The sequence below is a fragment of the Gopherus flavomarginatus genome, chromosome 4 (assembly GCF_025201925.1).
Source record: "Gopherus flavomarginatus isolate rGopFla2 chromosome 4, rGopFla2.mat.asm, whole genome shotgun sequence".
Lineage (NCBI taxonomy): Eukaryota > Metazoa > Chordata > Testudines > Testudinidae > Gopherus > Gopherus flavomarginatus.
The window spans coordinates 161177258-161201441 of record NC_066620.1 but is presented as its reverse complement, the minus strand read 5'-3'; the positions used below and the strand labels follow the sequence as shown (position 1 = coordinate 161201441).

Genomic DNA, 24184 nt, shown 5'->3' with positions numbered 1-24184 from the left:
AAAAGAGCTGCAGCATGGACCGTACGGGAGATACTGAATCTGATCGCTGTATGGGAAGACAAATCTGTTTTATCAGAGCTCCGTTACAGAAGACGAAATGAGAAAGCATTTGAAAAAATCTCCAGGCTATGATACAGAGTCCACAGCACAGTGCTGCGTTAACGGAAAGCCAAAGAATCAAATGGACGCTCATGGAGGGAGGGAGGAAGTGGGTACTGAGGACTCCAGCTATCCCACAGTCCCCGCAGTCTCCGAAAAGCATTTGCATTCTTGGCTGAGCTCCCAATGCCTGTAGGGTCAAACACATTGTCTGGGGTGTTTCAGGGTATATGTCGTCAATTTACCACCGCTCCCCTCCCCCCATGAAAGAAAAGGGAAAAAATAGTTTCTTGATTTTTTTATATGTCACCGTTATGTCTACTGCATGCTGCTGCTAGATGCAGTGCTGTGGCACTGAATAGCAGCATCCTCTCCCCTCCCCGGTGGCAGATAGTACTGTACAAAAGGACTGATAGCTGTCGTCATCATCCTGTGAGTGCTTCTGGCTGGCCTCAGGTGAGGTCGGCCGGGGGCACCTGGGTAAAAATAGGAATGACTCCTGGTCATTCCCGGTAGATGGTACAGAATGGCTGGTAACCGTCCTCATCATAGCAACTGGGGGCTGAGTTCCATCAGCCCCCCCACTTTCATGTCTAAAGAAAAGATTCTGTACTGCCTGAACTGTAATAGCAGTGGGATGCTGGGCTCCTCTCCCCCTCACCGTTTAATGTCCTGCCTGGACTATCATAGCAGCTGGAGGCTGCCTCCCCCTCATTTTATCTCACTAAAAAGTCAGTGTTTCTTATTCCTGCATTCTTTATTACTTCATCACACAAAATGGGGGGACACTGCCACGGTAGCCCAGGAAGGTTGGGGGAGGAGGGAAGCAACGGGTGGGGTTGTTGCAGGGGCACCCCCTAGAGTGGCATGCAACTAATAATTTCTGCAGGATCTGACACGGAGCGGCTGTGCTCTCTGGTTCTCTGATACACTGGTTCTCTAGTACACTTGCCCGATATTCTAGGCAGGACTGACTATTTTTAGATAAACCATAAAAGAGGGATTGACTTTGGGAGTCATTCTCATTTTTGTCTTTGTGACCTCAGTGAAGGCCAGCCAGGAGCACCCATGACAGCAGCAGACGGTACAGAACGACTGATAACCGTCTCTGCTACCTTGCAATGGCAAATAAATGCTGCTGTGTAGCACTGCAGTACCGCCTCTGTCAGTACACATACGGTGACAGTGACAAAAGGCAAAACGGGCTCCATGGTTGCCATGCTGTGGCATCTGCCAGTGCAATCCAGGGAAAAAGGGCGCAAAATGATTGTCTGCCTTGCTTTCACAGCGGAAGGAATGAATGATGACATTTACCCAGAATCACTCATGACACTGTTTTTGCACCATCTTGCATTGGGATCTCAACCCAGAATTCCAATGGGCGGGGGAGACTGCAGGAACTATGGGATAGCTACGGGATAGCTACCCAGAGTGCAACGCTCCAGAAATCGACACTAGCCTCGGTACATGGACACACACCACCGAATTATTGTGCTTTGAGTGGCCGCGTGCACTCGACTTTATACAATCTGTTTTACAAAACCGGTTTATGTAAAATCAGAATAATCCTGTAGTGTAGACGTACCCAGACAAGCAACGTGTCAAGTGCATTTCTTCTCTCAGCTGCAGTGACCCATGACACAGATCATCTTGTTTCTTACAGCAGTTGAAAAAAATCCAGATGTTTTTTATTTTTTGTAATTTATGTTCCTTTCCTGAAACATTTAAGGTTAATTGTGATTAATATTCCTAGCTCTAATTTATATTTCATTGAATGAAAATATACTCAGTTGTGGAAGCCCTTTTTCTTCTGTCATTAGATTTTTATTTGAATCCTTGCTGTTCATAATTTTACTTTTGAATATTAATTAGGTTCTGATATTTCTTTTAATTCAATACTAACTAAATTTTTATAAATACAGCTGCAAATAAAATTAGGCCTATTTTACAAATGCTGGTCTGATATTGGGGTGGAGATCTTTAGGTCTCCTCTAACTGCAGCCCACAGTCTGGGGTCTGTACTCTATATGTAAGCATTTCTATACATACTTTTTCAAGGGATACTTTGTCTAAATAAACTGAGAATTTGTAGTCTGCAGGACCCCCCCCCCCAGCCACTGGAGGGTTGTTAGAACACAATGGTGAGTTTTTTCCAATCTAAAACACTTCACAAACATTAACTCTTTTTTTTGCAATCCTCATACTAGGAGGGTGGTGAAGCACTGGAAGAAGTGATGGAATCTCCATCCTTAGAGTTTTTAAGGCCCTGCTTGACACAGCCTTGGCTGGGATGATTTAGTTGGTGTTGGTCCTGCTTTGAGCAGGGGCTTGGTCTAGATGACCTCCTGAGGTCCCTTCCAACCCTGATATTCCATGATTCCTGTTCATCTCCTTTTTGGTACATAAGGAACATAAAGGATTTTCTAGATTAAGGACATTGGTATTAGTACATGTTTCACCTCTGCAAATTTCCTGATCTAGGAAAGCCCTCATGTGGAAAGGCTCAGATCAGAGCCACAGAGAGAGTCTGTTAAAACCAGGATTAAAATGCAGGATACCCTTGTTGTCAGCCCTATGCCTTGTCTGCAGCTAGACCACTCTGCCAGCTGTGATATGGAGAGCCTGTCCTTCCCAGAGGTAACACTGACTGGGCAACAGAAAAGCAGATTCAACTACATACACTGTTGGGATGAAAATAGAAAAAAAAATACTATCCTAAATATGTATTAGAAGAATTTGCAGTGGCGTTAATGACAGCCTGTGTCTCACTATATCCAGCTGCTGCAAACTACCGGTAACTTGTGATCCTTCCAGAAATGGAGGGACTCGCGGTTCAGGTCTTTATAAATTCCAATAGCGAACCCTGAGTAATTGTTAGGGGAGGGAAATGTAAGCTACCTGTAATTTTTAGAATGTGACAAACTGTCAAACCTCAAGCTCAATTTATATCAGTTTACATTTTCAAGGGCTTCTGCAAGAAAAAGACAAGTCTCATTTTTTAAGTGTGGGGGGGGAGAAAAAGCTAGGATTCTTTGTTTCTAAATCTACCAAATTAAGTGTGCCTATGAACATGGGTTTTTTGCAGACCCAAAGGCCACCACCGTACTCAGTAGCAGCTGAAAAGTCTGCCGTTTAATAATATCCTCTTCCTGTAGTGATGTCAAATGTGCTTCTTTACTAGTCTCATAACCTACCCCACTTCCCAATTTTTCTTATTTTCAACTTTTTAAAAGCTTACAAACCTGGTGTTTTTTTCCCACACTGGGAAAACTATATCGTTAATTTGGTCTAAAAATTAGTCAATAAATAACTTGTGCAAAATGAGTGAGTCATTATTTTACTCAGTAACAGTGATTCCTAACTGTAAATGATTAACAGTTACAGTTTTTTAATATAATACTTATTCACTGCGGTTTTTAAATATTAGACTTGTCCTAAACCCAGTAAATAATCCTGTAGTTTAATATTGTATTTAGAATGTTTGTAAAACTGGTGAAAGAATAAGGGTATATTTCAGTTCTCTTTTTCCTTCCACCTCTCCTCCACATGTGCTTCATTCTCTGTAATCAGACTTCAATATGCAAAGTTAGTCTAGAAAACAAATTTTATTTGTGATGTATTCCAGAAATCTTAAAATCCTTCTTTGTATTAAAGAAGCCTTGTACATCTTAAAACTTACTTATGAGTGTGAATATTTTTTCTTTTTAAAGGCTCAAAAGAAGGAGGATCAGCAATTAGAGCCTAAAGCAAGTCCGAAAAAACCACCAGAACCTACTATTGATCTTTTAGGACTCGGTAAGTAATAAATAATGAAATTCTCTGTTACTTTTATAAAAATGACTACAACAGTACTTTTACTGAAATGAATATAATGGCTTTATCTTCCATATGCCAGCAGACATTTTAGTTGAACCTGAAAATTACATGATTAAGACTGCTAAATTCCATCTGTAATGAGCTCCTTAGCGCCCCGCCCACCTTTTTCAATCGGTGATCTTCAGAGTTGTGAGCTGTGACATTTCAGCATTTAAAGTACAAAAATAGTTTTTTAAGAAGCAAATTGCTATGGTTGCTTTATCGTATTCCTGTTAGGCTATATATCTTCATAATATGCTAGTACAAAAAAATAGTAATCAATTTCTGTTGAATGCAGCCAACCCTCATATTTTCATGTAATCTCAGTATCTTCAGTATTTTGTAGTGTCTCACGACAACAATGGGAACTGTTCATTTTAATTGACTATGCTTCCCCCCGGCTAGCCAGTGACTATATACTTGTCTTGAACTAGCTTTGACTTAGACCTTGCATAGGATAAATATTTCTTATCTACAGATATTGTCATGTTCTTCATACTCTTTCCCTCCCCTTAAAAAAATTGTGAAACACACCGTATTTTAAAAGCCATGTCTGATCTTTCTAGTATTATTGTAAATCTGTTTTTGCTTTGGAAGGGTGCACAGGAGGTTAATAGTGGAAGCAGAAAAAGATACTAAGGAGAATTCTTCAGTTATTTCTTAGTATGTATAACTTTGCCTTTAATGCTATAAGATGTGGAAGACAGAAGACAAGCTTTTCATGCTTTAGTCAGATTAGAGCTGTGAAAAGTATTGCAGTGAAGCTGTCAATATCTCTTTTATTGCCTAATGTTTCCTGTTCAGGCTAGCTGGTTTATTTGGATGTGACTTAGAATTCACACTAACATCTTAAATTTAATGGTATTGTCTATGGGATATAAAATGTACCATTAACTACTGTAGTTCAGTTAAAGTATTTTTTGTGCTAGTTCTATATAAGCAAACTTGTCTACTATAACAGGCCATCAAACCTTATTTAACACACACAATATTAAAAGAAAGTTATGGATTTGGTGTAAACCTACAAAAATGAGACAATTCAAAGTTGCTGGAAAACTAGTTCTCCTTGAAAAGAGGCTCAGAAGTTAATCTTTCTGCTATCATTTACTGCCAGCCATTGTGGCTCATATGGTATTAACTGTGATGAGAGTAAAAATTAATTGTGAATTTCATTGCTTTCTGAGAGTCAAAACCAGACCAGCAAACTAATCAGCAGCTAAAATGCAATCAGTATGTGCTTCTGAGATTGTCATACCTATTGTGCCTTTTCAGGCATGAGCTGAAAGGAAAAGTGGTAATATATCATTCTGTACACAAATTGGGATTCTAAAAGAGCCTGATGTAAGGCCTACACATTTTTTCTAGGAAAAAAAAAAACCTGTAAAATCTGTTTAGAAAAAAAGATGAATAGTTGAATTATTTGCATATAATTGAAATATTAAAGGTAAATATATACAGTAGTTATTTAAGGATTTTTTTCTTAGAAGTTTTGCTCTATTGTTTCAGAAAGCCATTCTCTCCCTCTTGGCACCCTTCGCTAGAGTTTTGTATAGCTATCGTTTTATTGCTTAGGTAAAAACAGTAAATTAAAGCTTGTTGGGGGGTGAGTTTAAGTCCCTTATTCTGCAAATACTTGGGATATAACTTTATTATAATATATATAAACAGTTAAATTGGGAGAAGTGTATGGTGTTCTGGACTGAGCTGTATCTTCAGGGTGGAGGAGGTAGATTTGAGGTGAGCTATATATCCTCTTAGTTATAGGAGGAAGAAAGGAGCATGTCTTACGGAAATTGCTGCTGAGGGGTGGCTTTTAGCAACACCTTTATTTGTGACTCTCAACATTTTATTCCCTCTCCTTGCTAAAGATGAGGAAAATCCAGTTCCCGAGTTTACGTTACTTTTGCTAGTTAAAATTCAAGACCGCATTTGTCACCAAAAGGAGAAAGTGATGGGCTTAGAGGGATAACCGCGTCCGAGGAAGTTTTTAGATAGCATTGTGATTACTTTGACCCAGTATGTATGACACATTTGAAAATTACACTTCACTTTATTTTTTAAAAAGGTAAGACTTGCTATTTTCTGTTTGCATCTAACATGGCAGCATTCTATATTAGACTTCATCTTGACAAAGAGGAATTGATCACAGAACAGAAAACTTAGTGATCGCTTAGGTGGAAGTGATCCTGATTTAGCAGTGCTTTTTACAATAGCATTAATACAGCTCTATTTCTACTGGAGATGCCTTGCCTGACATGTGCTAAGACCACATTTGCCTTTTTCACAGCTGCATTACATGCACCCATGTCTCCCCCCTAGGCAAGCATGATTATATAGGAAAATTGTCTTTCAGCATGTCAGTTCAGGGTCACATGTCCAGGAAGCTCTCAAGTGTGTCAGTCATACAGACTTCCAGGCTCTTTGTCTTTGGGGAATTCCTCCTTACTTTGGGAGGAATATGTTTTTTTCCTATGAACACTTCACAGACTTTCTTGTACCTAAGAATTTCAATCACGCATTATATTATCTTCCAAGTGAATGTGGGAGTAACGCTGCAGCCTAACATGTATATCTGATAAGCCCCCATTTCTGTCTGTTTCATTTCTGCTTGCATATTCACAGGGGTTTAATGATCCTTCATATACATTTTCTATATGGCTTACCCCCCCAGCCCTTTTATTACTTCCTAGCCCAGGGGTCAGCAACCTTTTAGAAGTGGTGTGCCAAGTCTTCATTTATTCACTCTAATTCAAGGTTTCACATGACAGTAATACATTTTAACCTATTTAGATGGTCTCTTTCTATAAGTCTAAAATATATAACTAAACTATTGTTGCATGTAAAGTAAATAAGGTTTCAAAATGTTTAAGAAGCTTCATTTAAAATTAAATTAAAATGCACAGCCCCCCCCAGACCACTGGCCAGGACCCAGGCAGTGTGAATGTCACTGAAAATCAGCTCGCGTGCTGCCTTAGGCACGCGTGCCATAGGTTGCCTACCCCTGTTCTAGCCCATCTTTGGAGATACGAGTATGCAAGCAGCTTTGCTCCTGAGGGAATTCTGCACCTAAAAATTAAAAACCCTAAAAGGTGCAGTTTTCTTAAATATCTATTTTTCTTGGCCAGAAAATTCCAATAATTTTTTTTAAAAATCAGTAAATATTCTATTTAAAATCCATGAGAAATGTAAGACATACTATTGCCCTTCCCCCTGCCAAATACACATTGTTAAATGTACAGTACTACCTTCTGATCCTGTTTAAGGATTAATATAAGACCTACTCCTGCGAGAGCAGTAGCAGCATCTGCTGCTGTAAAATGTGGTAGGCAGCTGTCAAATGTTAACTTTTGTACTAGCATAAATGCAAAAAGGGAAGGAACAGCAGATGGATCATCTTTAACTCTAATAGCTAATAAATATCAATTTTGGGACCAAAGCTAGGAAAGACAGTTTGAAAAGTAAATGGATGGTATGTTGTTCATTACCTTTTCTGACTGAGCATGAAAGTTTTGCCTTGAGTGTACCCTCATTGCAGTGGAAACTGCCATGTCTAATACTTCACCCTTAGCTACTGATGCGTCCTCCAGAGAAGTGATGAATTTAAAATGGAAATACTTTTCATTAAAGTAAGGAGTTTCGCTGTCATCCAGTGATGGTCACCCTAACAAGACTTATGCTGCTTACTGCTTTTTGAGATTCTAGTCATGATACTCAGAAAGGCTTGTTATAAATTCTTAGCTTGCCATCTCAGTATTTTGATTCCCTTGTATCAAAATACAAATCCTGTGTTGTAATCAAGATGACATTCTAAATAATTTGAGTTGTTTTAAAATTTTATTTTGTTACTTACCATCACCTATACATCCAATATTTTAAAAATTGGTAGCAAAAAAGAGAAGGAATTCTTTAAGTTAAAAGTGGTTCCATTTGTAATTTGTTGTGTTCTCTATTTTGACATATATTGTATGCAAAGTCTAAATAGTGTGGTAGTCATTAGTCACTTTTTGCACTTTTTCAAGCAAATATGTAGCTATATTCCTCTCTGCTGTTATATAGGTTATAACTGGGAAGGTTTGTGTTTTTGACTGTTATGCTCCACACTTGAGATAATGATTCAGCCTGTTAGCTTTGACTGCTCCAGTAAAAACCACCCCAGAGAATGGGGCAGAAAGCAGCTGCTAGTAACCAGTTGGGGGTACAGCTCCTGAAACAGCCATGCTGCTTAGTGAAGGGAGTTGCCAATGGATCTGTGCAGAGGCATCAGGACTCCATCCACAGGTGTCCCAGGAGCTGCATAGATCTCAAGATACCTGTTGGTTTAGGGAGCCCAAACCCCATTGCTTCTCTGCGAGGGGCTAATGTTCTTTCCCTAAAATGGGATGATAATAAGAAACTCTTCAAAGTAAAATGTGTCCCTCTTCTCTACAGAATGAAATTATATGACCTAGAGTGGTTAACGGCATTGTGTAATGCAGAGTACAGCATTAAAATGCTCTATACCTAATGAAAATTTCATAACAAGAAACTTAATTGTGCTACACTGTTGCTTTGTGGTATATTTTTAGACTTCTGTTATTTTAAAAATGTGAAGTCTAAGGCTTTAACAGATTACATGCTTGACTGCAAAACAGATAATCCTGAGTTTGCCTCTAATTATTGCCACAGAATTATCAGAGGTTTTAGCAGAAAAGCGGTAATGAAGGAAAACCAGGTATCCAGTACATTTTTATCTCAGACCTTAGACAATACAGTTTATTCACCTCTATGGATAAATGTGTGGCTTGAAGGGATTAAAGTTAATGACAGTCCATATTCTTCACTATAATAAGAGTCATTTATAAATATATTTAAAAATAAATGGGAATGAAAATATTATAGTATTATTAATACTGAGGGGGAGGAATAATACTGATAAGCTTCCATGGTGTGCACTGCATGTCCCTTTCCTCCTGAAGTTACAGTTTTTAGTGAAGAAATGAAGGTTCTGTTTGTTTGGGGATGATGTCCTTAATAAGTTTAAAAGTATAAATTGATCTTTTGATAGATTTTTGAGTAAACAAGTGTGTTTATATAATTTCCACGTCACAATATATTGTTAAACTTTCCTTTTAACTACGTAAGGCTTGTAAAGAGCAATACTTTTTTTGTTGTTGTTGTTGTTAGTGCTGTAAATCATAGTTAATGCATTACATTAACGCAAACAAATTACCTGGCTTAAAAAATATTCACAATTAATTGCAGTTTTAATCGTACTGTTAAACAATAGAATACCAATTTAAATTTATTAGAAATATTTTTGGATTTTTTCTATGTTTTCAAATATATTGATTTGAATTACAACACAGAATACAACATGCAGAATGCTCACTTCTTGTTTTTTATTTCAAATATTTGCACTGTTAAAAAGATAAACAAAAGAAATGGTATTTTTCAACACCTCATACAAGTACTGTCAGGCAATCTCTTTGTCGTAAAAGAGCAACTTACAAATGTAGATTTTTTTGGTTTTTATGTAACTGCACTCAAAAACAAAACAGTATAAAATGTTAGTGTCCACAAGTCAAAGCAGGAAGAGGCATGTGAATGTTTAGCATATCTGCTATGTAAATACCTTTGCTACATTGGTTACCACAGTACCATGCAAGTGCCTGTTCTCACTTTCATTGTAAACTGTAAATAAGAAGCTGGCAGCATTATCTCCCGTAAATGTAAACTAACTTGTTTGTCTTAGCAATTGACTGGACAAGAAGTAGGACTGAGTGGACTAGTATGAGGACCCTTGAGGATCCCATTTTTTACATATAGCTGAATAATTTTGGGAGGGTCCCAGACCCCAGGCTCCAGCCCAAGCCTGAACATCTACACTGCAGTTTTTATAACCCTGAAGCGCAAGCAACCAAAATTTGGGGTTGGGAATCTGGATTCCCATAGTACTGATGATTTATAAGTGTAACAGTTGTAACATTGGAAAAATGCTGCTAACCTTAAGTATGTAGCAGTACATATTTGTATCTATTTTGAAAGCACCTGAAAATTCAATTCACTATGTGTATGCTTCCAGTGTGGAAATTTTCATATCTTCTTTTGAATTTTTAAGTGATCCAATTTTTAAAAGATCCTAAATTTGACTCCCTCCTCCCTCCCCCTCCCCCCACTGAAAATTGGACCATTTTACAGTCAAAGTGAGCAAGTTTTTATACATGTTCCTACTTTTTCAGTTAAAAACATTGCCCTTTCAAGAAAAGAGACAAATTGGTTTGAATTGAAAATATACAAAATTCTACATTATTTAATTATATATCATCTGTGTTGTTGTAGCACCCAGGAGCCACAGTCATGGACCAGGACTGCATTATGCTAGGCATTGTTAAAACACAACAGAAAGACTGTCTCTGCCCTAAAGAGTTCACAATCTGAGTGTAAGACAAAAGATACCAGAAGAATATAGACAGACAGGAAGTACAAGGAAACAATGAAACAATATTGGTCAGTGTGGTAGGTAAGGCCCCACCAAATTCATGGCCATGAAAAACACGTCACATACCATGAAATCTGGACTTTTGTGTACTTTTACCCTATACTTTACAGATTTCACTAGAGTTTCTCAAACTGGGGGTCCCAACCGAAAAGAGAGATACGGGAGATTGCAAGGTTATTGTAGGGGGTATCATGGTATTGGGTGGCCAGAGAGTGGCAGTTGTTGGCCAGGCACCCAGCTCTGAAGGCAGCCAACCCCACCAGCAGCAATGCAGAAATAAGGGTGGCAACACCATACCATTTCACCCTTACTTTGTGTGTCTGCCTTCAGAGATCTGGACAGCCAGAGTGTGGTGGCTGTTGGCTGAGGACCCAGCTATGAAGGCAGCAGCACAGAAGTAAAGGGTGGCAATACAATACCAGGCCATCCTTCTGCACTTCTGCTGGAAGTGGCACTGCCTGAAGGCAGCACCACCAGCAGCAGCAGTGCAGAAGTAAGGGTGACAATATCATGACTCCCATACAATAACCTTGCAACCCACCCATAGTCTCCTCTTGGGTCAGGACCTCAGTTACAAAACTGCGAAATTTCAGATTTAAATATCTGCAATCATTAAATTTACAATTTTTAAAATCCTAAAACCGTGAAATTGACCAAAATGGACCATGAATTTGATAGGGCCCTAGTGATAGGCCATGCTCTCCATGCACCAGTAGTGTAACAATCATCAAGTTTTTTGTAGGCCTCTCAGCAACGGAGAGTATGAAGGAGGATATTGATTTTTAGTTTGGGGGATGTTTATGGTGAGGGTTAAGGGTGAACATCAGCGTGGAAGAAGGCATGAAAGGAGCTAGTTTGAAAATTTCAAAAGTGGGCCATGGTGACTGTCTTGATGGGTCAGTCAGAGGCAGAAGTTGACATCTCGATAGCAAATGAGAGGTGATAGGTAGGGTGGGGATAGGCCATAAAGAGCCTTGAAAGTGAGGAGAAATAGCTTATGTTTGATATAATCAGAGAAGCATCAGACAGGGAAAGGATACAAATGGAGGAGTGATGTGGTCAAAATGAGGGGCTAGGAAAATGATCTTCACAACAACTTTCTGAATGGATATTAACAGGGCGAGATTGCATTTCTCCAGGCCAGAGAAAAGGATGTTGCAGCAATTGAGGCACAAGATGATAAAAGCTTAAACAAGAGTTTCATCTATACAGATGGATAGGAAAGGCCATATCTTAGGTCTTGTCTACACAGGCAAGTTTCTGCGCAGTAAAGCAGCTTTCTGCAGTGTAACTCCTGCAGAGTACACACTGCCAAGCCACTCAGTGCATGGAAACTGTGCAGTTGCAGAGATGTAAAAAAGTCACCCCAGCAAGAGGCACACAGCTTTCTGTGCGAGGGCTACAGCACCATGGTGCCAGTGTAGACACCCTGGTTTATTATAGTGCTGTGACTGGCCTCCAGGAGATGTCCCGTCCCACAATATCTGTTCTTGCCTCTCTGGTCATCAGTTTGAACTGCCTTGCCCTCAGGTGACCAGCAGTGAGCCACACCCCTTTAATTCCTTCGGAATTTTGAAAGTCCCCTTCCTGTTTGCTTGGTGACGTGTGCCGTGGTCTCAGCACATCTTTTGAGGTGACCATGCCTGCTCCACACACCCGCTTGGGTCAATGCTGAGCTACTGGACCTCATCAACATTTGGGAAGAGGAGGCTGTCCAGTCCCAGCTGCACTCCAGCCGTAGGAATTATGATACTTACAGACAGATTTCACGATGCATGACAGAAAGGGGCCATGACTGGGACACGCTGCAATGCAGGGTCAAAGTGAAGGAGCTGTGGAACGCATACCACAAGGTATGGGAGGCAAACCACTGCTCCAGTGCTGCACCCATGGGTTGCCAGTTCTTGAAGAGCTGGACGCAGTACTCGCTGGCGACCTCATGTCCACTGTGAAGGCACTTCAGTGGCTTTTGTGCCAGTCAAGAGTGGACCAAGCCAGGAGGAGGAAATCTTGGATGAGGATGTGGAGGGGGAGGGAGACCCAGAGGCAGAGGATGACACGGAGGTTAGAGATGCATGCTGCCAGGAGCTCTTCTCTACCCCGGAGGAGGCTAGGCAGTCACCGCTGTCAGACCTTGGCAAAGCTCAAACAAGAGAGGAGGCCCCTGGTAAGTGGCTTTGATTTTGGGAATCACTGAAGTGAGTTGCTGGGGACAGGAAAGTTGCATAAAGCAGGCTTGTGTCTGTATGATGAACGTACCACCACCTGCCTAATCTGAGCTGCGGAACAGGGTGTTGATTGACTCCCTCACATCACGAGAATCTGCCTCCGTGATCTCCCTCTCATGGAGGTACTGGGTAATCTGCTGCTGCAGGCTCTTTTGCGGAACCGCTTTATTTCTTGCCCCATTAAGGGTAACTTTCCCTCTCCCATCACTAGGGGTGAGGGATCATTGCTGCACACAGGCAAGCTGCGTAAGGGCCAGGGCGGAAACCGCAGTTTTGAAGAACACCCTCCCTTGATTCCCTCCTTACCCTCAGCAGCAAGATATCTTCCACAATGAACACAGCTTGTGGAAAATGTGGGAACAGTAATGATTATAAGGGCTCCCCTCCCACAGGTCTGGCTCTCCCCAAGAGCCACATGCCCAGTGTACAGTAGATGCCTGGAACACTGATTTCCCCTGCAGTCACTCACCATTTTGGGGGTCTTGTGGCTCGTGTGTGCTTGCCTGAGGTCAGCGAGTTAGTGACAGGTATGTGAATAGTGGCTGTGTTTTAAATCACTGAATCAGTGATCTGTGTGTTGCAAACAATACTGCTTCTGTAAAATGTTGCATTTTGGCTTCATAGATATGACCTTGGGAGCCCAGCCTCCCTCTTTGTTATCATCGGCTGAATAGTTGTGCAGAATTAGAAAGCAGCTGTGAAGAACTAAAGAGGATTTTCTGCATGATGTCATCATGCACTCCGCGGCCGAAAAACAAGTATTGAAGGAGTGGTGGGAAAATGAGAAGAGGGACCAAAAGGAGAATGTGACACACCAGAACAAAGCCATGGGGCAGCTCTTAAACATTATGGAGCACCAAGCAGACATGCTTCAGGCCCTACTAGCACTGCAAACCAAGCAGCTCCGTGCCTGCCCTCCCCTGCAGCCACTGTCGCTAAACTCTTTTCCCATGTGCCTCCCAGACACCACCAACGCACTGTTATCAACCTCCTGGCTCCAGTCTGTATCTGCTGCAGTCCAGCCCTGCAGACTCTCAGTACGCAGTGCACTACTCAGCCATCCCTCTGAAGTTTAGTCCTGCTAAAGTACAGTACCCACTGCACCATACTCCACAAGACAAGTTTGCATATGATACCTGGACATATACAAATTTTTAACCGTCCCGGGACCCCACCTCCTCCTGGAACCCTCCCTTTCCCCATCCCCCACAGTGCTGATGTGTTTTTTTTGTTTGTCTCTCTCCTCGGGTTGTTGTTTTTTTAATAAAAGGATTGTTTTGGTTTGAAAGCAATCATTGTTCCATTAATTGAAAGCAAACAGAGCCCTGCAAAGCAACAGGCAATTTTCTTAAACCTTCATAGTGCATCATCTGCACCAATCACAATCACCTCCTAGCATTACAAGCACTGCACTCCCAAGCATAGCAACAAATATTAGTGGTTTTCAGCTTCAAATTGCTGCCTCAAGGCATCTCTGATCTTTATAGCCCTGTGCTGTGTCCCTCTAATAGCCCTGGTCTCTGACTATTCAAATTCAGCCTCCAGGCACTGTTCATATTTCACCCTTCCCTTCACAAATATTATGGAACGTACAGCACGCAGCTACAAGCATAGGAATATTGTCATTGGCCAGGTCCAGCCTCCCTGATAGGCAGCGCCAGCAGTCTTTTAAACAGCCAAAAGCACACTCAACAGTCATTCTGCACTTGCTCAGCCTGTTGTTGAACCACTCCTTGCTGCTGTCAACGGTTAGGCAGGGTCTCCCAGGATCACAATGGGCATTTCAACTTCCTCTGTGGTGATCTTCTGGTCCAGGAAGAAAGTCCCTGCTTGCAGCTTCCTGAACAGGCCAGTGTTCTGAAAGATGTGTGCGTCATGCACCTTTCTGGAACAGCCTGCGTTAAATGTCTGTGAAATGCCCTTGGTGATCCACAAGCGCCTGGAAAACCATAGAGAAATAACCCTTCCAATTAATATACTCGCTGGTCTGGTGCCAGAATTGGAATAGGCATGCCATCAGTCACCCTGCCGCAGTTAGCCATCCACAGTGTCACACACATTGCCCAGAGTCGCAGTCTTTCGGAGCAGGATGCGATTAATGGCCCTGAAGTGTTCTTGCAGGGACCTCAAGTGTTCTTTCTGCTTTCCAGTGAGTGAAACCTTTACTACCTCTGTCATAAACAGATAGTTAAGGGTTAATGTCTCTTTTACCTGTAAAGGGTTACAAGCAGTGAACCTGGAACACCTGACCAAAGGGCCAATCAGGAGACAAGTTACTTTCAAATCTCGGTGGAGGGAAGTCTTTGTTTTGTGCTGTTTTTTTGTCTGTTCTCTCTGGGTTCTAAGAGGGGCCAGACATGTAAGCAGATTTCTACAATCTTTCTGAAAAAGCCTCTTCTGTTCAATTTAGTAAGTATCAGTTAGAAAGGCGGTTTTAGTCTTTTGATTGTTTTCTTTATTTGCAAATGTGTATTTTGCTGGAAGAATTTTAACTCTGTTGCTGTACTTGTATATTTAGGCTGGGAGGGTAATCCCAGTGTCTATAAGCTGAAAGACCCTGTAACATTTTCCATCTTGATTTTACGGAGATAATGTTTACTTTTTTCTTTCTTTTATTAAAAGCTTTTCTTTTAAGAACCTGATTGATTTTTTGGTTATCTTGTGTAAGACCCAAGGGGAGGGGGTTTGTACTCACCTGGGAATTGGTGGGAGAAAGGAGAGAAGGGAGGAGGAAAAACCTGATTTCTCTCTGTATTAGTATCATTCTCTCTCTCTCAGGCAGAGTCTGGGAGGGGGAGAGAAGAGGGAGAAAAAGCCTGATTCCTCTCTGTTTAAAGATTCAAGGAGTTTGAATCACAGTGGTCTTCCAGGGTATTCCAGGGAGGGGAAGCCTGGGAGAGGCAACGGTGGGGGAAAGGGTTTACTTTCCTTGTGTAAGATCCAAAGGGGGGTTTGCGTCTTGGGGTCCTCAGGGAAGGATTTGGGGAGTCAGAAAGTGTCCCAAAAAACTATATTTTTGGGTAGTGGCAGCCCTATCAGATCTGAGCTAGTAATTAAGCTTAGAGGAATTCATGCTGGTACCCCATCGTTTGGACGCTAAGGTTCAGAGTGGCGGTTCATACCATGACAACCTCAGTGGAATGAGACACTGGCTGAAGTAATTTCTCTGACTGTGAAGACCGACAACCAGCTTCTCGACTACCTAAAGAGTGAGAGAAGCATATAGCAGCAGCAAAGCAAGACAATCTCAGGGACTGAGACAAAACTAGCCAACCCATAGGGGAGAAAAGCTCGCCCATGGTGGGGGCAAAGGAGAGACTGAGGCAGCCTCAGAGTGGGGCATATCAATGAACTAACTCCAAACCCCTCTCTTTTGCCCGTTAAGTACTTGAGTAGATCAGAGAGTACTTCCTAGCTGTTAAATCTTACCAGGAGGCTTTAATCTCCTCACCTAGGAGGTGCATAAAAAGCTTTGAGGGGCTTTCCAAGCATTTACACTCAGGCTGCTTTTTCAACTATTTCCAGAGACTTGTTTGGGACAAATGTAAATTCTCTCATTAATAAAGAAATCTCCAAGTCACTGGTGCTGCCCTTTCTCTCAGCTTTGTATGACAGCTATAGTGGGCCATAGTTTAGAGGAGAGAGCAGTATCCTCCAACTGTGAATCTGAGAAACGAGACCCAAACTCGATTAGGAGACTCTCTTAAGGTTTGAGAATATTTACTAAGGTGTGTTTTTGGCAAATTCCCTCCCAGTCTATCCCTCAGTCAAAAATCATGGAGACTTCCTATACCTCTCCTTTTGCCAGTTGTTAAATGAGCTAAAGACCTGTATATGCTTACAGAAGGTTCAGGGGATAAATGGCTCTCCACATACATCCCTGCGGAGTCTGATGTCAGCTGAAATATCCCCTTATAGGGAAAAATATTTCATGCATGAAAGTTTCCCATAAACCTTGTGTCCTCCAGTAGTTATTTGCTAGATGCTGGAATTTCATAAAATGAGATTTTTCTCTTTCTGCCTTCCTAGGAAAGTACTAGTGGTGGTGTCAGATGTTTGACTGCATGTGTGTGTTTTCCCTGTGTGCTGTTCTCTAGCTCTGTGCAGACAACTGGCACAGCAGACTTTGAGTGAACTGCCCAATGACCAGAAGATTCATTAAGATGCGAAGGCTCGCAGCCAGGTTTATTGTCAATGAAACACAATAATAAAACCTGGCAGACTCTATGAGGAGACTAAGACGTGTGCCGATGACAGTAGACTCAGCTCAGTAAATGGCGGGATTTTCCATTCCCCTGCCCCCCTCGGCTGGACAAAGATACTCCCTCTCTGATACACCTTTATACCCTGATACAAACAAGTTATGTACTGCCTCTGACATAGTTACTGCTCCCTGAAGAGGCTAGTTATCACTCATCACCTTGAACATGTTGGTTCAATCTAAACATCTCTATTATGTGCTGTCATCCTAACCTTATCTGTTAGGAAGGCTCATTGTGTTCCTGTTATCCTTGAGGAATGTTTTTGTACCATCCTTGATATCAGAATGTTCTGGTACCACTTGATATTGGAGTGTGTTTGTGTGAATACTCTGTGCTTAGCACTTCTTAGGAATGTGTATTTCTGCAATATCAGCACTGTTCTTGACAGATTCTGTGAGCAAAGTCCTGCCTCATACTAGGCCTCTGATACAAGACTTTGTCTCAGACTCTCTTCCTGCTACATTCCCCTGCTTTTTATCTTTTTATGGGGAGGATGTTTATCCATTGTCCTAGAAAAGCATAATGCATGGACTGACGATGACCCAGTGGGCTAAAAATTATTTCGCCATGGTTATTTGCCTGACAAATTGGTCAGGATGAAGTGCTGAATCCAGGGTTTTCCCCCATAATATCATGCCCTCTGAAGGGAAAAGCAATCATACAGATATGGTTCGAGGTATTTCCCCCTTCCATACTGGGGAATTCTATAATGCTTTGAGCACCTTGGGAGGAGTTGAGGATGTTAGCAGTAAACTTGATGGACTCCTGGGTAATAGTGTTCAGAGTACTGACCACCACAATAACCCTGAATAGTTTCCTCCCCACTGTAGTAGAAAGAGAGCTTGAGATACAAGCCCTCATATTAGAGGCCTCTATGAGGCAGGACCTGCTTACAGAATTTGGCAAGAACAGGCTGATATTGCAAGAATACACATTCCTAAGAAGTGCTAAGCACAGAGTACTTATGCAAATATATTTTGATATTAAGTGGCTCAACCCTCTGTGCTAAGATATTTTAGTAGTAAGTTACACAGGGAAGGGTCAGTCTTCTCCCATAATGTCATGTTTCCTGAAGGTAGTGATCTTGCTCTACCCTCTACTTAGTTCCTTGGTGCCTTTGAGGAGTATGAAACTGCTTACCCTCAGTTTTACAAACCTCTATTTGAGCTTCTCCACTCTGTAGATCTGCAGTTCTTCACCCTGAGGGTAAGTTTCTGGGTAGCAATCCTCTCAGCCAGAAGAGTTCTCTGTGCCTTTCTGTAGTTCTCTTTATTTGGCCTTCCATAGGGACAGGGTTGTCCTCTGTTCTAGTTTTTGTCAAAAGTCCTGTCCTCATTTAAACAAGATACCTCCATTCTGAATTTTTCAATTCTAAACAAAGGGAAACATCATGGATCCCTGAGTTAGGTCCCTAAAGGTATTTTTGGATAAGAAACCTTAAAGAGAATGGATCCCCGGTTCTGTTTGCTTCAAGGACTCAAGGTGTCTAGATGGTCAAATAAATCAGGTCTACTATCAAGTAGACATCCAAAGTGGCTGAAGTTCCCTGTCCAAAGATACTTTACTCCACTAGATCCATGGCCAGCCTCTTCACTAGAGAGGGGATGTTATATCCATAGACCAGCTTTGCACAGATGTCACATGTTCCTTGCATTTTTTAGAGGGCATTGCAGACTGAATGTGCAGGTGTCTGTGGGTGTAACCTTTGACCACAAAGTGCCTCCGTCTGGGCTCCCCTGAGAAGCTCTCCCTCTGGTGAAGTGATGCATTGGGGTTAGACATTCTCATTCACTTCTGCGCTCCCTCTTCTGTATCCACCTCTGGAGTCTTAATTTTTACTTGACTATTTACTCATGGGTACTGCTACAAAGAACTCAGCATCTGCACCATTGTGGCCTCGGCTACAGACAAGCAAATTATATTCCCACTCACCGGTTCATTTGCTTTCTGTAATTTGATCAAGACAACATAGACTCCTACACTTCTAGGATTTCTATACTCTGACAACAAACTTGCCACCTTAGGTAGGGAGGTCGAGTAGGCCAAGATTATATTTTCTATCAGAAGGAATTAAAACTGAGAAACAGAGAATATGAAAATCCTGCCTGTCAGAGTGAGTGAGGAGGGAGCAACTCAATTTCTGTCTTGACTGAGCCACAGAAATAAAATTAGCTAGTATGTGGGAACACAATTTGCCTAATAGATTTTTTTGGGTTTGGATAATTTAACAATTGAAGAGACAGCATGTCCAGTTGTTTACAGGTAGGCAGGCACACCTCAGTTCTGATCCTGGACGTTTTCTCTGATTTGTTGATTTGATGTGTGCCCTTTGCTAAGTCACTTATCCTAATGTACAAATACAGAGATTAATACTTAGATAAGAAGGGTGTTAAGGTTAATATATGGGAATACTTTGACACTGGAATTTTAATTATTGATAGTGCCTATTAAGACTTTAATTTTGTGATATTTCAAATGGAAGATCAGTGTCTCAAGTTTTTAAAAAACTGTTGATGATTGAGTGATATCACACTCAGGTTTTCCACTCTTGGAGGGTTTTAATTGTGAATAGAAGGGCAAATTTTAATCCTAGTACCTACTGTAATTAACAGGAATTGAGCTGTGGATTGAGCAGATGCATGCAGGGAGGATAGGGGAGGAGGGATCCTCAGGGTTCAGGGCAATTTGCAGGAATGGGATGGCTTGCAGGTTCCAGAGCCATCAACTGTATGTAAATATCCATGTACATGTATACTTGGATATTTGCATTCCAGGGGAAATCCTGCATCTTCCTGCATTACTGCAGAAGGCTTTTTCCGGCAAGGAGAGAAGCTTGGAGAGGATCAAGTAACCCAGCATACAGTTATGCAAACTGATAGGTTGGGGCATGCACACATTGCCAGAGACGTAGCCTCAGCACCCACAGAATCCAATTCAGTCCTCCTTCCCCAGCTCATTTTAGACTACAATAATCTCTGCAGAGAGGCTCTCTCCAGGCTGCAGAGATGCTGTGCCAACCATGTGGCTAGAGTAGTTTCCACAGCCCCTTGCATATGGATCACTACAGGAGGAAAGACCAGAGAATCTGCATTGTGGTAGGTCCTCTGGCCCCACTGCACCCATTTGCTGGCTCACTATACTCTGCTCCTTGCATTGCCGTTAAGGAAGCTTCCACACACCTGGTCTCTGCACCCTGTGAGGTGTTTGCATCTACTGCAAAGCCTTCCTGCAGCTTGTGTAGTGGAGCCATACTATTTCCGCTGCCTGGGGACCCATTATGGCTGCAGAAGAAAGGGCAGGATTAGCCCCAGAGGCCAAATTTCTAAGCCTGTATATAAGTAGATAGCCGCACAAACCTTGAACAGTTCTTGGCACTGTGGAACCTTGGCAAGTTATCCTCCCCTGTAAATGCTACTGAATCATTGCATCCCTTCCCCCCACTACCTTTCAGAAGCCCTTTTAAGGGAATCCATTAGGCACTGTGGTGGTTCTTACTGAGCCCTCATGTCACCACTTTTGTGCATAAGGCAGTCTGGAACTGTGTAGTGATAGTTGAAATTGAGAGTTAGCAAATTGGACTGTTTTATAACTTGGTGGTCATCTTAAAAACATAAGACAAATATGGATCCCATGTTGGGCTTGTGTATGTGCTTATAATTATGGTTCTCTATAATTTGATTTGCCTAATTATTAACATTTTTATATTTATAGAATAAAATCATTATAAGGTACATTTTGTATATTTTTAACAAAATTAATATTTTAAAAAACCTTCAAATAATCACATGATTGCACATCAGCACCTTTAGTTTTCCTTTGGAGTGTTTTTTTCTGATTGTATTTATTAACTCCTCTTTTTCATGAAAATGTGAAGTAAACGTAAAAAACACAAGCAACATTATATTGGGGATTTTACACATACTAAAAACAGGCAATTCAAAGTTGTGGTTCCCATAGCAACTGTAACTGTGCCACATTTCATATACATATTAAGGCATAAAGGTTAATATCCCTCTGTGGTAATGCAAAATTCAGTTATGCACAAGTAGGGGAAAGAGACTCAGCTGCTGTGTATTCAATAATTTTCAGCTGCCTGTCTTTTGTTGTATTAAAGTTTCAAATATAACATAGCAATAGCTCCTTCTCCTTCAAGAGCACGCTTTCATGCAATGCATTCTGGGTTGGGTCACTTTCCACAGGAGTCTGAAAACAGTCTGAGGCAGGGGTCGGCAACCTCTGGCACACGGCTCACCAGGGTAAGCACCCTGGCAGTCCGGGCCAGTTTGTTTACCTGGCATGTCAGCAGGTTCAGCTGATCACGGCTCCTACTGTCTGTGGTTCGCTGTCCCAGGCCAATGGAAGTGGCAGGAAGCTGTGGCCAGCACATCCCTCGCCCGCGCTGCTTTCTTGCAGCCCCCATTGGCCTGGGACGGCGAACCGCGGCTAGTGGGAGCCACGATCAGCTGAACCTACCGACACGGCAGGTAAACAACCTGGCTCGGCCCTCCAGGGTGCTTACCCTGGGGAGCCGCGTGCCAGAGGTTGCCAACCCCTGGTCTAAGGCCATGTCTACACTGTTGGCTAAATTGGCACCGCTGCAATTGATGCAGCAGTGTCTATTTAGCTGGTCTTTGGAAGATACACTAAGTCAATGGGAGAGCGCTCTCCTGATGATGTCAGTACTCCATCTCCCTGAGAGGCAGAAGCTGTGTCCATGGGAGAGCGTGTCCTGTCAATATAGTACAGTGCAGACACCACTGTAAGTCAACCTAAGTTAGTGTAGACCAGCCCTTAAATTTCAAGGGCTCCTTGTGATTAGACCCTCCCACTGATTCCATTCCAGGATGATCTGCCTCCAGATAGCAGCACAAGGCAGACAGAGAACTCCTGTTTTGTCAATCACTATTTTTTCCTTTAACCCAGTTTCAAGAACATTTTGGTACTATATTCACTTTTCTCCCTTATTTGGTCCCTTATGTCTTCAGTCTGCACTACTAGGAAACATGGGCTATATCTACACTACGGATCTTACAGTGGCACAGCTGTACCACTACAACTGTGCTGTTGTACGGTCTCCAATGTAGCTGCTCTTTGCTTGCCGGAGAGAGTTCTCCTGCCAGGATAATTAAACCATCCCCCGTGAGTGGTGTTAGCAATGTCAATGCCAATGAGAGGCTCTCCTGCCGACATAGTACTGTTCACATCAGTGCTTTGTCAGTGAAATTTATGTTGGTCAGGGCGCATTTTTTTCACACTCCTCACCAGCAAAAGTTTTACTGACAAAAGTATTAGTGTAGACATAGCCTTAGTCTCCAGCTCCCAGGTTGAACTGCAAGGAGCCCATATGCTGCAGATTGTGAGGGCAGAAGAGAACAGTGAAGAACTGTAATGTCTTACCCTGTCCTCCCCGTTGTCTTGTAGGCAAACTGGCAGATAGCTGGACCCTGCCAGTTATTTTGTTCTTATGTGAACAATCTTTTATGGTGGAGGGGAAATAGTGTTTTACAGCATACAGTAAACTGTTCATTTGGTTTGTCCTACTGGAACTTTCTCTTTTCTCAGATAAATAAAAATTCTATCCTTGATTTGTCAATTGTTTCTTTTTAGCAGTGGGGAAAGGAATGCCAGGGAATATTTCAATCAGAGAGCTGAAATTATAGTTGTGCTGTGTGAGAGTCAGTAATGGAGAAGTTTTATAGGAGTGAAATTCTGATTAAATAATATATCTCATTTTTCTAGCATTAACACAGTCTTAGGAAAAAAAGAATCCAGCAATAAAATAGATGGGGAAGTACAGTATGTGGAAATCTCATTTCTGCTGCCTTCTCTCTCTCACATTTCTCTGTTGCAATAAGCCACACATTTCATGTGGTATTATTGAATCTTTAATGCTGATGCTTTGATAATATTGGCCCTCAGAATGAATTTTTTCCTTCAGGCAAATCATTGTTACAGTGCTAGAGCACTGGAAAATAACTTCTTTATGGCATGGCAAAATAAGTAATATTCATACTCTTTATAGATTTATGGATTTGCTGTGGATGTCTGATACTTTTGAAGGGCTTGTTAAGACTATTTATTATTTAACATGTTCCACAATTTAAGTTTGATGAATGTATTACAATGTTAGACTGTTAATGTCCATTGGTCCTTCAAGTAATAGTTATATTTTAAGTTAAAGTTCCTTCAGTATCTGCTTCTCAGTAACATATACTGTACATTTTTCACTTATACAGCAAGTAAAATGCTTGGATTTTTATTATTTAATGTGTTAGTGTTAGGCATAACTAAATTTGACACACAATCTTTTGTTCTTTAAGTGACCATCCACGTGGATTCCACTCTTGTGCAGAGCAGGCCTCCATACATGCGAGACCTGATTCTTCTGGCTAGCAGCATCCATTTTAGTTGGATAATTTAGGGGGGTTAGGAAGGGTTAACTGGACCACTCTTTCTCCCCATACAGGAGCTCTAGCAGTATGTCAGAAGTGAGATTCTGAGGGTTTGGAATCTGCCCCTTCAGTGAAGCTTTAATGCTGCTTAATGACTGGCACTCTAAGTGCCTCTTTTGTTTAGAAGAGGGATGTATTCCTCAGCAGTGTTCCATAAGTCTGTCCTCCTGTAAGCAGACTCGAAAAGGCCTGCTTGAAATTATTCCTTTTGAAGTACTCCTTGGCCTCAGCGGTTGAAGTGCAGTCAATGGACTGACAAAGATCTCTGGCACAGTAGTACCAACCATTAAAGAGAGCACCAAGAGTACCCACCAAATCGCTGCACTGTTTCTCTTAATACCAGTCTTCTCAGTACTTGACACTTTGGTATCGGTCACCTTGGAAATGTGTTCCTTGGTACCCAAAGCTTCTCTACCTAGTGTTGTAATACACAGGGGAAATACAATACAGAGTTATTTAACTGGAACTGGTACTCTCCTCAAGAGGTTGAAGATGGTGATAGCTAATCAATGAGTTACAGACTCAGCAGTGCAGCAAACAAAGGAAATATGTTTGGTACTGACTTCATCCCCCTGCCAGTTAGATAGGATACAATAGATCCAGGCACTCTATTCTAGTCAGTGTCTGTCTGTCTGTCTGTCTGTCTGTCTCTCTCTCTCTCTCTCTCTCTCTCTCTCTCTCCATAATTTATTTTCTTATACTTCACCGATCACCATAGTATCTGAGAGCCTTCCAGTTGTACCTTAAGCAACATGACTAACATCTGTCACGTGTTTGTTCTCTAATCCTCTCCCCAGGAGGGCCTGATAG

The 24184-nt window shown here is 41.7% G+C and overlaps 1 protein-coding gene across 4 annotated transcripts in view; it reads left to right on the top strand.

Moving 5' to 3' along the window:
* SMAP1 (small ArfGAP 1) overlaps positions 1-24184 on the top strand; it is a 226501-nt gene that overhangs the window by 173712 nt on the left and 28605 nt on the right. For all 4 annotated transcript variants that reach the window (XM_050950828.1, XM_050950830.1, XM_050950831.1 and 1 more), the window contains one exon: positions 3810-3894. In XM_050950828.1, the coding sequence (XP_050806785.1) occupies positions 3810-3894 (85 nt within the window). The remainder of the gene's footprint in view (positions 1-3809; positions 3895-24184) is intronic.